Genomic DNA, 15,884 nt, shown 5'->3' with positions numbered 1-15,884 from the left:
GAGGATATTGGTAAGCTTGAATGGGTGAAATCAATAGTTGAAAGGGCCAAAAATATCAGCAAGTTTATCTACAATCATGCATTGGTCCTTAGCATTATGAGACAATACATGGGGCAAAAGGAGTTGGCTCGTCCTGGTATCACGAGGTTTGCCTCAAACTTCCTCACACTGAAATCCTTGATAAAATCAAAGGCGGCTTTGAGGCGTATGTTTGTTGGTGAGGAGTGGACTTCCTCATCCTATGCTACGACCACTGCAGGGATAGATGTGGTAAATTGCATTTTTGATGAGCCAGGTTTTTGGACCCCTGTGGAGAAACCGTGCAGGTAAATTTATTACAATTTAACATTTAGTATCTACTATCTAGTATCTACTATTTAGTAATTTAATTTTAATTTATTAACAATTTAACTTTGCAATTTTTCTTTTTTTTTTATTTAATTTGTGACTTAATTGTTTTTGTTTAACATTATGTGTAGGTCACTGAGCCCCTTGTAGTTCTCCTACGAGTTGTTGATGGGGAGAAGCCCTCTATGGGCTATATATATGAGGGTATGGATAGGGCCAAGGAGGCCATTAGGTCCATATATGCAGGAGATGAGGATAAGTATGGCCCCATTTGGGAGATTATTGATAGGAGATGGCAGAACCAGCTTCATAGGCCCATCCATGCAGCAGCCTATTACCTCAATTCGGCATTTCGATTCCGTGATGACTTCAAGGCAGATGAGGAGGTTCTTAGTGGCCTGTATACAGTGGTTCAAAAGTTGTGTACTGATGGCACAGCCTCAAGTACAACGCTCCAGCTGGATAAATATAATAATCGAGAAGGGGCAATCTTCGCAAGCAGCATGTGCATAGAGGCTCGAACACAATTGCAACCAGGTAGAAATATATGTAAACTTAAGATTCTTAAGTTTATGGCTTATGCATTTTAATTTTTGATTTTATAATCTAGCCTTAAAGTTGGAAATGAGTTTGATTTTTTTTTCTTTTTCGTTATTTCAGATAAATGGTGGCAAATGTTTGGGCCCTCAACCCCAAACCTTCAAAAAATTGCCATCCGTATTTTGAGCCAGCCATGCAGCGCTTCTGGATGTGAGCACAATTGGTTCATGTTCGAGCACATCCACTCGAAGAGGCATAATAGATTGTCTGTGGAGAGGTTGAATGATCTTGTTTTTGTTCATTACAACCTCCGTCTTAGGACCAGACAGATTTTGGACACTGACTCCTCTCCGATCACTTTAGGGGAGATCGATCCAGAGTCTGAGTGGATCACTGAGTCTACCGATCCCGTCTTCACTGAGGAGGACCATGAGTGGGTTGACCAGGCAGATAGAGAGGCTGAGGCTGTGGCTATGGCAGAGGAGGAGGATAGAGCACGATCCGGCACAGGCACCTCACAGGCGGAGACTATGGCTTCTCAGTCATCCAGGACCTACCTTAGACGCATTTGTAGGAGGCAGACAGACTACTTTGAGGCTGAGGATGAGCTAGAGCCTGAGCCATAGACTTGTTTTTGTTTACAGTTATATATATGTTTGGGAACATTTGATGTCATGGATTTTATATACATTTGACAACATTTATAACTTTATATATCTATGTTTTCTATTTTCTTCAGCTACAATTTACATTTCTACGCATGTGATGGATGTATGTTTATGTATGTGATCAAATTAGCTTCTATTTGATGATGTTATAGTGTATTTAAGCTTTATTCAATAATGGGTGCATGAAACAAGTTTTAAATTGTTAAAAATCTCTAAATTTCAAGGGTTTTTTATTTTGCCGAGTCATAGCCGAGTCATAGCCGAGTCATGAGTCGAGTCGGCCTTGCCGAGTCCGAGCCGAGTCCGAGTCTGGGAACTTTGATATATATTAATCGGTGTTTATCAATATTATTGTTAATTGATATACATTCAATCAATTTAATAATAATAATAATAAATAACATAATGATATATATAATTAAATGTTGAAGGCCTTAAGGCCAATTTAACATTTAATTTTATCTGATTGAAGCTATAAATCATCAACGTGGAGGACCAAACCTAGGATCCCAAATTTTAAGAAAAAAGGGGCTTAAAGAGGAAACAGGAGTTGGGGGGGAAATGCATTTTGGGATGACTAAGTCCAAAAATCTAGAATTGCCTAAAATCCCCTAAAGAAAGGCCAAATCACAAGGCATTGCCCACAAAAGTACTCTTTAACAAGTTCTAGTAAAGATATTTGATGAACACACTTTGAATCGATGCCCTTAGACAAGAACTCAACATAGGGGACCCCGTAGAGATTTGTGAAGTTGGTTATCAACAAAGGGTGGATAGGGTGAAATACACAACTTTTGGACCAGAACAGAGCAAAGATGAGACATAAAAAATGAGGTGCTAACACACTAGATATATTGAGATTATAAATATGCAAGAAGCGAATCCAAATCATCATTATTTTAGTGTATATCATTGTATCAATGATTTTTTATCAATATATTTTTGGTTCTCTTTTAGGTTCTATATATCTACCTCCAATCCTTTTATGATTGCTTGTTCTTCTTTATTCACATATCTATTCATTGATGGCATATATTAAGATTAGTTTTGTTGAGCACGATCCTAGGTTGAGCATATATATCTTCATTGCTTTTAAGTGAGCATAATTTGAAACAATGTAAGATTTATTAATTTTTTTATGACCACAATATGTTGTGCCAATAGAATTTAATTTTGTTACTTTGTTGGCTCAGGGAAAATTGGGCATCCACGTCCACCAACTTATCTTATTTCAGTTTGCATGTTACAAACCATTCCTTATTTACAACCAGTGTCAAAAGAAAATATTTAGAGAAGAAATTCATAGGTTTAGCACAAAGAACAATTGTCACAAAACCGCATCCATTGACAAGGATTCATTGATGCTATTAGCTGATTTTGTTGGGATACACGACTGAATAATATGGTGATTCCAATTAGCTCATCTCAGTTGTTCCCCCAAAATTTTGTTCCATCTTGTCTAATGGAAGAACAAAGAACTATATCTCTCATTCGGCATTGAACTTATCCCAATAACAAGACCTTTTTCAATAAAAAATTTAACCTAAGACAAGATTGATTCAATCAATATGGCTCAATAATAGCTTAGTCAACTCTAATAGAACTGGTTTAATCATTAGAGTTCAATAAAAAACTAAGCCCAATAACATGATTGATTAAATTAGCTTCTATCCATACCTTAGGATATGTATAATGAAGGGTGGGCAAAAGTTTTTAAGAAGCCATAAAGGAAAACATTCAAAGGATAATGGTTCGAAGGATGATAATGGCAAGAAAGATAATTGATTAGATGATGAGGAGGAGATGATGGACAAGAGGATGATAATGAGAATTTGTTGAAGAGCACCAAAAGCTATTAAATTGAAATATCTGTCCTTTAGGAGTCATACTCCTCAATGATGCAGGAGCATCCCCGGTTCTTGGCAATCTTGCATCAACCAAAAAAAATATTTGCTTTCTGTTTTGCAGTTTCAACATTTCATTCTGCATTTTTTGCATTTGGCTCACCGGAACCTATGGAGTTGGTTTTTGCTTGAGGACTTGATCATCTTCCTTGATCCCAAACCGCAGAGCATTTGGATCATTCTTCGGCAAGTTATCGCTACCGGTTTCCAAGACAGTTTTTTTGGTACCGGTTATCTGGACCTATTTGCATTGGTGATCTACCAGATCTCTTCCATAGCTTGTGGAGCCCTGAGCGTTGATTCCAATGTTCCTTGGCGTGTGGCCGACCTTCCCTGAGATCTACACTTCATCCTTTGGATTTTCCGAAGGAATCTCTTTGGCGGAGGCCGACCTTGTTGGTTTTACATGTTTGGTCTTGTTCTTCGGTGTTTGATCTCTTTTTGGGCCGACCAGATTCCCTTGAATGGTATAAATCATAGTAAATGAACATTAGAATGTATCCAAGGTTGGAAGATAGAACATAGAACCTAGATCTTTAGATTTGAGGTCCTGGTAGTGACCTATTCTATAATTGAACATGTATGTAGCAGGCCAGTGAGCCTAATTCTGTAACCTAGTTGTTACCGATTGATTGTAATCAATTTCCATGATATAATTCATTCAGTTCTGCATTGCCTCCATCATATCCTCGTGTTTCCGTTGTGTTTACTCTTGCTGACCGGTCTGGACTGATCTCTTTGAGGTCCCTCCTAACCAGTGATTGCACCAAGTGGTATCAGAGTGGATTCATTCTAGAGATTGCGTTGTCCTAAGAATTTTGTTGTGGGGTGGCGGATTGTGGATCCGACTTGCAGCTACAGAGGACTGGCGTGAAGATGGCACGAGGAGGAAATAGGAATGGTGGAGCGTGTGGAATGCAGACCCGACTGTGATGGAAATGTTAAGAGGAATTTCTGCCTGGTTTGGAAGCCATTGAGATAGCCCAAAGAGGAGGCCGACATATTGAAGATGTGAGTGAAGACGAAGGAGAAGAAGCCTTGGCAGAACAAGAAAACCCACCGGCGATTGATCCGGATGAAGAGAGGTTTTTGAGGGTTTTGAGTAGGGCGAAAACTAAACCACATTTTACCCCACCGGCATATGATGGAAAGTTGGATTCAAATGAATTGATGGATTGGATCTTGGAGATGGAGAAATATTTTGATTTTGAGAACACTGCAGAAGAAAGGAAGGTGAAATATGCTTGTACCCGGTTGAAAGGTCATGCATCTCTTTGGTGGGAGCATTTGCAAGTTGATAGATAGAGAAGAGGTAAAGAGAAGATCAAAACATGGGATCAGATGGTTGCTAAGTTAAAATCAAAATTTATGCTGGCTGACTATCAAGTGAATCTGTTTTAGAAGTTGCAAAATTTGAAGCAAAAGGAATCTAGTGTGAAGGAGTATATCGAAGCATTCTACAAGTTGAATGTCATATCCAGACATGTTGATGATGAGGTTAAACAAGTTGCAAGATATTTGAATGGATTGCGGATGTCTATACAAGATGAACTCAGTTTGATCAAGTTACAGAGTGTTGAAGAAGCTTACCAGTATGCCCTGAAAGAAAAAGAGAAGCTGAACAAAAGACACGAGCAGAGACAGAGAGGTAGAGGTGGAAGGTTTTCCGGAGGATGATTTCAAGGAGGAAGAGGATATAACAGATGAAGAGGACCCTGTACAGATCAGAACAAGGACAAGGAAGTAAGCAAATAAGGTAATTCATACCGGAAGGATGACAAAAATTTCTATTGAAGGAGAGAATCAGATGGCTACAGGAATGAGAATTTTGGAAAAGATGACAAAAGACAAGACAAGAGAGTGTTTATAGGAACTTGCTTTAAGTTTGGAGGAGAAGGACATTGTTCTTTTGAATGTAAGAAGATAGAGAATACCAGGAGAGCAACAGTGGTGGAAGAAAACCCCACCGGATCAGCTAACAAACCAGAAGATGGAGAACTATTGATGATGAGGAGAGCCTTGTGTCATAGCAGAGGAGATGAAGAGCCCTTGCAGAGGAGAAATTTGTTCAAGACCAGATGTAAGGTATCTGGTAAGTGCTGTAAAATTATCGATAGTGGTAGTTCAGATAACCTTGTTCCAGAGGAGATGGTGACTAAGTTGAATTTGGAAAGATTGAAACACCCCAAGCCTTATCAGATAGCATGGATTCAGGATGATCATAAGTTGTTAGTAAGTGAGCAATGTTTGGTGAAATTGAAAATTGGAAATTATCATGATGAAGTCTTGTGTGATATCATGCCTATGGATATTTGTCACCTTTTGTTGGGTAGACCTTGGCAGTTTGATAGACAGGCAATACATGATGGAAGAAAGAATATATACACTATTGTAGCAAATGGGATGAAGCAAACCTTGTTACCCTTGGAGGAGCCTTTGAAGAGTGAAGTCTGTACGAATGCTAGAATCTGTTTGGTGGATGGAAGGAAATTCCTGGATGGGATGAGACATGAGAATATGTGTTTTGCCTTAGTTCCTAAGAAGACTGAGAATCTGGAACACAAAGAAGAACAACCGGAGGAGATAAAGGAGTTGCTGACAGAGTATGAAGATATCATTTCAGATAATGTGCCTGATGGATTACAACTTGTAAGAAGTATCAGTCATTGCATCGACCTGATTCTTGGAGCTAGTTTGCCTAATAAAGCTGCACACCGGATGACATTGACAGAGAATGAAGAATTGAATAAACAAGTGCAGGAATTGTTGAAGAAAGGTTTGATCAGGAAAAGTCTGAGTCTTTGTGCAGTACCAGCAGTGTTAGCACCTATGAAGAATGGAGGATGTGTACTGATTCTAGAGCAATAAACAAGATCACAGTGAAATACCAGTTTCCTTTGCCTAGGATGGATGACATAATGGATTGTTTGAGTGGAGTCAAATATTTCACGAAGATAGACCTGAAATGCATATGAAGTGGAGTTACCAGATAGTTTGAGTATTTCACCTATATTCAATATTGCAGATCTACATTAGTATCATGAACGAGAATTTAGTGAGGATAGTATTGCGGACTTGGAGAAACAGTTGCCTTGGAAGGAACCGGATCAGATTGAAGACATTTTGGACAGTAGGATTGGGCGTAGTACCCGAAGCAGTCAGTATAAGGAGTATCTTGTGAAGTGGAAATGCAAACCAGTAGAAGATTCATCTTGGATTTCTTAGGCAGAGGTAGACCGCCTTGGTTTTCCTCTGACCCCAGCAAAGTGAGAGACTCACTTTTTTTCAACAACCTCGGATGTCTGATGCAGGAGCATCCCCAGTTCTTGGCAATCTTGCATCAACCAAAAAAAATATTTCCTTTATGTTTTGCTTTCTGTTTTGCAGTTTCAGATTTCATTCTGCATTTTCTACATTTGGCTCACCAGAACCCGTGGAGTTGGATTTTGCTTGAGGACTTGATCATCTTCCTTGATCCCAAACCACAAAGCATTTGGATCATTCTTCGACAAGTTATCACTATTGGTTTTCGAGACAGTTTTTCTGGTACTGGTTACCTAGACCTATTTGCATTGGTGATCTATCGGATCTCTTCCATAGCTTGCGGTGCCTTGAGCATTGATTCTGATGTTCCTTGGCGTGTGGCCAACCTCCCTGAGATCTACACTTCATCCTTTGGATTTTCTAGAGGAATCTCTTTGGTGAAGGTCAACCTTGTTGGTTTTACACGTTTGGTCTTGTTCTTCGATGTTTGATCTTTTTTTGGTTCGACTGGATTCCCTTGAATAGTATAAATCATTGTAAATGAACATTAGAATGTATCCAAGGTTGGAAGATGAAACATAGAAGCTAGATCTTTAGATTTGAGGTCCCGGTAGTGACCTATTCTGTAATTGAGGATGTATGTAGCAGGCCAGTGAGCCTAATTTTGTAACTCGGTTGTTTCTGGTTGATTGTAATCAATTTCCATGATATAATTCATTTAGTTCTGCATTGCCTCCATCATATCCTCATGTTTCCGTTGTGTTTACTCTTGCTGATCGGTCTGGATTGATCTCTTTGAGGTCCCTTCTAACCAGTGACTGCACCACTCAAAGAACACCCTCTTCCCTCCTATTGTTTTTGATCTTCTATATTTGATTTTTAGCAACCAATTTGGAGAAAAATCGCTCACATCTTTCATCACTCCTCTCGTGAGAATCACAACCCTCATGCTCTTCAAGTCATATTTAGCATGGAGCTACAATGAATTTGAGAGTTTTTATTAGATCCTATATAGGGAAGGATATAGTGGCTGCTTCTTAGCTAATTAAATAGGATTATCACAATTTGTCCAAGCAATGTTGAGCTAAAGCCTAGAGCCAGTGTGTTAGAGCTTATGACTTTGGATCCACTAAGCATGATTAAGCTAAAGAATGATCAAGAACTCAATGAGACAGATTGCCGGGATGGTGCCACCACAAGTGTAGAATTGAGATTAACTAAATGGTCCAAATGTACAAGCATATAGAGGGGCCATCATTTTAAATTATGCCAGTAGCAAAGGGCACTAAATTGTTCTTGCTACTTCAACACTTCTTGGAAGAAATAAGATATAACCCTAGTGGATGGACAAATTCAGATTAGAAGAACTCTTACTTAGAAGCATGATTTGAGGTAGAGGTAAGGAATACTAGTCTGACTAGTGCAAAAGCAGAGAAGAAATCCTAATGGCCATGGTGGAAGAATCAAATTTAGGTGCTAACCACAAGAGGCAAAATTATTTTCACTCTGTCTTAGGAACAATTATTCTTCACACAAAATGCACTTGTCTACATTGTGAAGTAACATAGTGATAGTTGAGAACATGGTTGGAAAAACTTGAAAGTACTCATTGCCTAAAAATGCAACAAGAAATCATTAATAACGCTTGATGCCAAGTTTTATCAAATAATAGCCATGGGTTGTACCTTGAAAATTGCACAAACCTTGCCATTAATCACATTTTTTTAGAAAAGTCAGCTGGGTTAAAGTGCAAAAATATGACGCAAAAATCATTTTTCCTCATTTTGTGAATGAACTCTTTAAGGGAAGGCTATGGCATGATTTGAGACTACTGCGAGTGGAATTCAAGGCATGATTTTACGGTTAGGTTTGGATTTTCATGGGTTTGTTGCAACTTTGTGTTTATCAACTCTCATTTTCCAACAACACTCACAGATTTGCGACTTTCAAGCTTCAAGCTTCCAAGTTCTAGCATCCAACTTTTTGATGAATATATCCTATTTAACTTAGCTTAAGATAAAGAAAAGAATATAATATTCCAAAAAAAGCTTGGGTGGTAAATGGGAACACCCACAAGAGTCTAGACATAAGGGTCGAGCCCTGAGAATAAACAAATAGGCCGAACCTGGAGTAAACTTAAGTAGCTAAAGCCACCCTAGGTGCTTTATCATCTGGTTTCCCCCAAACATCCCTAGGGGCAAAGTCAGTGATAGTTTCCCAACCAGTGAGAGCATTATCTTTAGGGGGCGATTGGTTGTGAACTAGAGAGATGGCAAGTGGCACACAAAGAAACTTGTTTATGTTTGGCTAGCTAGTGTCCCACCATGTAGATGGTAGACGTGATGGTAGAGAGCATCCATCATGAGCACTAGAGTTCTGAAGGTTCCAAGGAGTAGGATCATAAGAGCCATAGTTTCCATGGCTATCTCAAAACAACTATGGTTGTGCCGACATCCACGAGGAGAAGCGAAGTCAAGGGGAACCTAGTTAATGGTGCAAGGAGCATTTCCCTAATGGTCCAAGAGCTCCTCTAAAGGAGCCACCTCAAGTGCAACTTTGCTAGCTTGCACTTGTATCTGTTGTGACCTAATCACACATCACCCCATCCTAGATGGGGACCCCCTGCTTTTTAGGCCCTCTTAGTCTTTTGTTTTGGTTTTTGGGGTCTTTTGGTGGTAGTCTTGTCAATCTCTCCGCTTTGTGAGTGTTCAAGGGTCAAATTGATTAATTCTGCTTTTCATTTGAGTGAATTTGGTGAAGTTTAGGGCATGTTTTGTCAATTTTAGGGTTTTCGCCTTTAGTCCTAGATTTTAGGGGTTGCTGTTAGGGTTTTTGAAAAACTGAACATATAACTGGAATCAGGACCCTTCAAGGAACCTCCCAGTAAAATTTGAGCCAAAACGGAGCAACTTTCTATTTTTAGAAAGTTTCTATTTTTTAGGGATTTTACTAAGTCCCGGAATGTTGTCATTTTGCCAAAAATCAAACTTACTATTTTTAGTAATTTCTACGTTTAGTAAGTTTCTATTTATAACAAGTCATTCCTGTGTCCTGTTTAGGGGTCTAACACTGATGTTCTGAAAGTTTCTATTTTTGGAAGTTTATTTTGACAGGACCATTCAGGCAAGATGATAAAGGCCAAGCATTCACGACTGCTGCTAATTCCGAAAAGTCAGAAAGCAGACAGAGAGAGTAAAAAATGACTAAGTGTCTGGAATCTATGCTGAAAGGGAAAGCTCAAAAAATTCATCGAAGTCCATGAAGAATCCAAGACAAGTGAAATTCCTTCACCCATACCAAAATTGCGCCCAAGATGGAAGAAGGGTGCCAGAACCCAAGAGTCATAGAAGGAGGACAAAATGATGAATTCCTTCCTCAGGTGAAATTTCCGTCCAAGGCCAAGTAAGGGCGCCAAAATGGAGTGTGCATGGAGAAATAGAAAAATTGCAAGAATCCATGTCTAGGTGGAAATTCCGCTCTACTCCTCAGGAGGGCGCTAAATAGGAGAGGGCATGGAAAGCAAGACAAATGGTGAATTCCTTGACCAAGTGTTAAATGCGCCCTAGCCTTATGGAGGGCACCAAAGTGGGGGGTGCAAGGAATCTATGAAAATGTTGAAATTCCTTTCCTAGTGACAAATGCTGCCTAGGAATGATGGAAGGTGCCAAAATGGACATTCCATGGAGGATGTGAAAAGTTCAAAATTCCATGATAAAGTGAAAATTCTTCCCTAGAGGGGCCTTGGGCGCCAAAGTAGAGTGCTCTTGGAATGATGAAAAAATGAGAAATTCCTCCTTCACTAGGAAATGGTGCCCATGTCTTGAGAAAGGCGCCAAACAAGGGTACTCATGGAGGACATTCAAAATGGAAAATTCCCTCCTCAAGTCAAAAATCCGCCCATGAGTGAGTAAGGGTGCTAAAGTGGGTAGAGAATGGAGAATATTGAAAATTAAGAATTCCTTCTCCTAGGTAAAATTTCGCCCAAGCTCTATGGAGGGCACCCAAAGTCAAGTAGCAAGGAAAATTTGAAGGTCATTGAATTCCTTGACCAAAGGACAATTGTGCCCAAGGGAAGAATGTTGAAATGGCTAAGTCAAGGAGAATCAAGGAAATGATGATGAAATTCCAAGACAATGAATTCCATGCTTAAGCTTGAAAATTGAAAATTTGTCTAAGGCATGAAAATCCAAGGGTCAAGGGGGAATGAAAAGTAAAATCCCCTCGGGAAATTTTTTCAAATTTCCATTTTTAGATACATAATCTTATTAGAATCTATAAATTTTTATAGATTCAAAATTGTGAGAGATTTTCTTTGTAATGGACTTGGGTCCTAAATTTTAGGGAGATCCCTAAAAAATAGGACATGTTGGAGAAGCATAGAAAATTCCCTCCGAAGCAAGAAAAATCAAGCTAAGATGATGAATCAAGCGAATCTTGAAGACTATTCCAATTTCCCTCCAAAATTTGAAAGAATGGAAAGTTTATGAGTTGGCAAAGGAATATTCCAAGTATGACACATGACTTAGTGCATTAAGTGAAACTTCCAAATTCGAACTCAACTGCAAGGGAAGTTTCATTTGCATGGTGTAGTGATTGGGAAAGTATGGTGTATAATAAATTCAATTGCCAAATTAATGCCTCCCAACTTAGCAGTACGATTTGAATAATTCTATATAAGCATGGAGAAGCATTTCATTTCTTATGTGCATGATTTAAGAAAGAAGAATTGGAGAAGTGAAGAAAGGTCATACTTTGTCGATTTTTCATCATTTTCAAGGTACTTTTCAGGATGGCAGAATTAAGCAAGACGGCTAGTATCACCAAGCAAGCGCTGATTAAGGTAGAGACGAAGGCTTCCTTCCTATTTCCTAGATGAATTATAGGTGTGTTGTGACGTTTTCACACATCGCCCCATTGCAAATAGGGACCCCTGCTTTTTTTTTGCTTTTTAGGGTTTGTCTTTTTAGGTTTTTTAGGGTTTTGTCAGTTAGCCTTTGCATTTTGAGTGTCGCCCAAGGGATCACATGGATAAGCAAGTCCGGCTTGAGTGAGGTCCTGATCCTGAAATTTGGCTAAGTCTGGAATGTCCTAATCCTGAAATTTGACTAAGTCTGGAAACTGAAAAACCTCAAAAAACTAGATTTTGCAATATAACTCCTGGAGGTCTGAAACCACTCTCAAACATCCTGAAAGTATATATGGAATATAACTTAAAGTATAAGTGACATTTACTTCTATGTCACTTAGCCAATGTTATATTCCATAAAAATTATCCTGATAGAGAGTTCAAAAAGTCAAATTTCGCTCCTGTCCTTCACTGAGGATCCAGAGCGAATTTCGCTCCTGTCCTTCTCCAAGGGACCAAGGCAAAGCGCTCCTGTCCCTCACCAAGGGACCAGGGCGAAAATACTTATTTGAGCCATTCCTGGCCTTGTTTGGTTAAATTAAGACATCAAAAGCATGGTGAAGGACGAAATGAGCATGATAGAGCATCCAGACTTGATCAAAAACAATGAAATGATGAAGTTTTTGCCTAGAAGGTCAAATTCGCTCCTGTCCCTCACTGAAGGACCAGAGCGCTTTTCTTTATATGCACAATTTTAGACCTTTTTTGGACATTAACTTTTATTCATAGCATGAAGTAAGATGATATCTTCCTTAGCCAAGACATTTTTTGATGAAAATTGTAACGATTTGGCCTAGAGAGCAAAATTCGCTCCTATCCCTCACTGAAGGACCGGAGCTTGAATTCCAGATTTGCATTATCCTTGCCAGATTTAAGTGGTTTCGCGATTTGAGGAGGTCAAGGGAAGTATGTTTTGCCCGTTGAATATAACTTAAGTACGCCACAATGAAGAAAATCGACCTAAGTAACAAAATCGCTCCTGTCCCTCTCCAAGGGACCAGGGCAAAAAACTTAATATCCAGTCCTTCTCGCCAAGTTTGGACAAATCTAAGCCAAGGCGCGAATTTGAAATGATGTTTAAAATGCCTCGAGGTGGAAAGGAGTTACAAGGACCACGAATTTTGATGACAATTGGCAAAGGGTATAGGCGCTCCTGTCCCTCTCCAAGGGACCAGAGCGATCTTGTTGATATCTATTATTTTCCCATGCTTGGGCGCCAATATCCTTCAAATCGCACTAAACGCCAAATTCGATAAAACGTTGAAATATTTTGAAATTAAATTGACATTTAATGATGGCGCATGGCATTTAATAATTAATTTTGAGCCTTAAAATCGAAATTTTTTAATTATAAAGGCATTTGAAATTAATTATTATTAATTTAAAATCAAAAGAAAGAGCGCTTGGGGTATTATTTTAATATTATTTATAAAGTCGGCCTCTTCTTTTATTTTTTATTTATTTTTGGCTTATTTTCAAAGTCGGCCTATGGGAAATTAAAATGGTGAGCGCTCTATATATTTGAGGCATGTTTTCATTATTCAAATCATTCACTCATCATTTCAAGTGCGATTTGGAAGAGCAATTTGAGGAGCGAATTTCTACCAAGAGTGGAGACTAAGAAGGGCGAAATTCATATTGAAGGCTATTGGAGAGGCGAATTTCTTGCTAGATTGGAGGATAATTTCTAGATTTTTGAAGGCATTTGAAGGCGAATTTCCATATTTTGAAGAAGCTAGTGGAAGGTGGAGTTCTTTTCCAAGCTAAAGGAGGTGCAATTTGTTCAAGAGAAGGCTTTGATCTATGCTTTGCCTAGCGAAATCTATTTTTACATCATTTCTTAGAGTTAATTCTCAAGAAGAGGTATGGCGTAATCACCTTGGCACCATTTTTGAAGATTTAAATTTTGCTTTGAAAATCCTAAATTAGGAAATGATAACTCAAGATTTATTATGAAGTTTCCTAATTAAAATCTTGAATCTTCCTTTTAAAGTTTAATTTTTTCAAAGATATATTACTAATTTTGAAATGTTGTGTAGGTACCAAGATGGCAACTCCAAGCTCGAAAGATCTACAAGTCGGAAGACTCTCCTCAAGGAAAATCAAGCCAGATCAAGGACGATCAAGCAAGGACAAGGACAACCTTCTTCGATCCAACCTAGCATCGACAAGGACAACCTTCTTTGGACTAACATCATCAAGGGTGACTTCTCCAATCCAGTATTCCAAGGCGAGGTACATCAATCATCCTACAAATCAAGGACACAAGAAGTCAGAGCAAGGGTTCGTTGAAGAAGCAGATAGTTCCAGAAGAATTAATTAAAGCTAGCTTCTCAACAACATCAAGTTGAATATTTACCAAGTTACAAGTGTCAGACGAGGTGGCATCCTAGTCATCACTTCTCCAGTCAGTGTGGTCCACCTCAGCATGTCCAGATTCAATGTACCTAACTCATGGAAGGTGGCACAAACTCCGATGTACCTACCCCGGCTATCCATTGGTCGATTTTTCTAGAGAGGACATGTGTCCAAGCAATACAATTTTATCATTGGTCAAGCATTAAATGTTATGTAATGGTTGTAACAAACCCTAATTAGGGTTTTCATTGTTGAATCTTGGCCATTGATCTCGAATTGATCTAAGCCATCGAATTGTATTGAGGGCACTATATAAGCCCTGGCATTTCATTTTGTAAAGGCTAGTTAGAGAGTTGGAAATAGTTGGAAGCAGTTAGTAGATAGAGAGTAGTTAGCTAGTTGATAGAATAGTAATTAGAGTAGAGTAGAGAGAGAAGGCAAAGATTGTTGCCAAGATGTTGTTGTAAAAGACTTGTAACTTCATTGAAGAAATGGTGAAATTTATGGGTCGATTCGACAATTTGCATGGTCTTTATACTTCTCATATTTGATTTCATGTTATTAGATGAGTGGAAGAAATATGCTTGATTGATGGTGAAATTCGCATATCCATACTACTAGCAGTTTGTTGATTGCAGACTTGCCTTGTGTAGTCAACTGGAATCGTTCAGCTTAAGCTTAACTTCAATTGTCGCTTCTTCATTGATATGCATCAACCTGATGGTGTCTATGCCTGCAGTGATGATTTGAACATCATAAAGCTTCCCTTCGAAGATCGCACTAGCCTTGTGGAGATGGTCCTGCGATGTCAAAACAAGACCTAGTTAGAGTTTCATCAAAGATCAATCATTGCTCCAACATTCTTAGTATTAGGATTAGATCCTCTCTTCGCCCTCATCTTTTTTCCATTTTTCAAATCTAAGGCAGTAAGATCTTGTGTTCCAGCAATATTCAAAGGCAAATCAGAAGTTCAATCATCAAATGTAAGTCCCCTTGTGATTCCAGCAAATCACATCATACCACAGAGAGCTTATCCACACGTAGAGATCCTACATACAAGAACCTTGAAGTTTCTCCGATTGATCCTTTTCGCGATATCTTCAGCATTCAGAAACTTTATTCAAGAGAGGATAAGGTACCCTTCGGTATTTTATTCTGTGTTAGGTTGTGTACAAAATACACGTCAACAAGGTGGAAGGAAATCAGTGATACAAATTTGGGCACATTCAACCTGGCTGCCTTCAAGATCCGAATGTTCGGGACAGCAGGACATAATCCATCACCAACGGCAGCCAAGTTTGTCAAGAGCGGAATTGTTGCGGCAGTTGGTTTTCCTCCTGCTATTCAGTGTCCAGTTTTGATTTTGGAATGTGCAAAGCATTATAATCCAGAGCGGAAGACAATTCAACATCAGATGGTAGACTGTTGGCGACATTGACTCCGGAGTCAATTGGTGAAGCTTTTGGAATTCCTTCACACCATTCCATGACATATATGATCATTAGCGGAGCTCAAGCAGTGTATGACGCGGGTCCTACTAGGTGTGTTGACATGATCAACAAACAATGGCTGCTGAAGCCTAGGTCACATATTTCCAAAATGCCAAAGATTCTCACTATCTTTGAGTGCAAACAGGAATATGTGGACCTGATAAAGATGTTGAGTAGGGTAATGGGATGTTCACATACTGCAAATTTTGAAACATGGATGTTCTTCTATATTGGCGAGATCATGAATGCAAACGGGCTAGTTGATTGGGCCAGATTGATTAGCCATTACTTGCACGAACAATTGAGGAACTTGAAAGAAAGAAAGTCCCAATCCTTCTTCGTGAGCTCCTACGTAATTTATATGCTTGCATGAAGGGGAGGATTTGATGGTTTGCCAACAAGTGGA

The 15,884-nt window shown here is 39.0% G+C and overlaps 2 protein-coding genes across 3 annotated transcripts in view; one reads left to right on the top strand and one right to left on the bottom strand.

Annotated features, from left to right (window-relative positions):
* Positions 1–15,884, bottom strand: part of LOC131049309 (uncharacterized) — an 86,739-nt gene that overhangs the window by 44,903 nt on the left and 25,952 nt on the right. The window lies entirely within an intron of this gene.
* Positions 425–1,557, top strand: LOC131049310 (uncharacterized). Its single transcript, XM_057983355.2, has 2 exons — positions 425–885; positions 1,009–1,557. Exons 1-2 carry the CDS (start codon positions 534–536, stop codon positions 1,512–1,514), a joined length of 858 nt encoding a protein of 285 aa, XP_057839338.2. The 5' UTR covers positions 425–533; the 3' UTR covers positions 1,515–1,557.

This window comes from Cryptomeria japonica, chromosome 8, assembly GCF_030272615.1.
Source record: "Cryptomeria japonica chromosome 8, Sugi_1.0, whole genome shotgun sequence".
Taxonomy (NCBI): Eukaryota; Viridiplantae; Streptophyta; class Pinopsida; order Cupressales; family Cupressaceae; genus Cryptomeria; species Cryptomeria japonica.
The sequence above is the reverse complement of the archived record's forward strand: the minus strand, read 5'-3'. Positions and strand labels throughout refer to the sequence as shown.

Excerpts from the sequence above, each read along its gene's own strand:
- LOC131049310 (XM_057983355.2), top strand. The coding sequence starts at position 534 with ATGGGCTATATATATGAGGGTATGGATAGGGCCAAGGAGGCCATTAGG. Across the intron at positions 886-1,008 it reads TCGAACACAATTGCAACCAG|ATAAATGGTGGCAAATGTTT; the intron begins GTAGAAATATAT and ends TCGTTATTTCAG.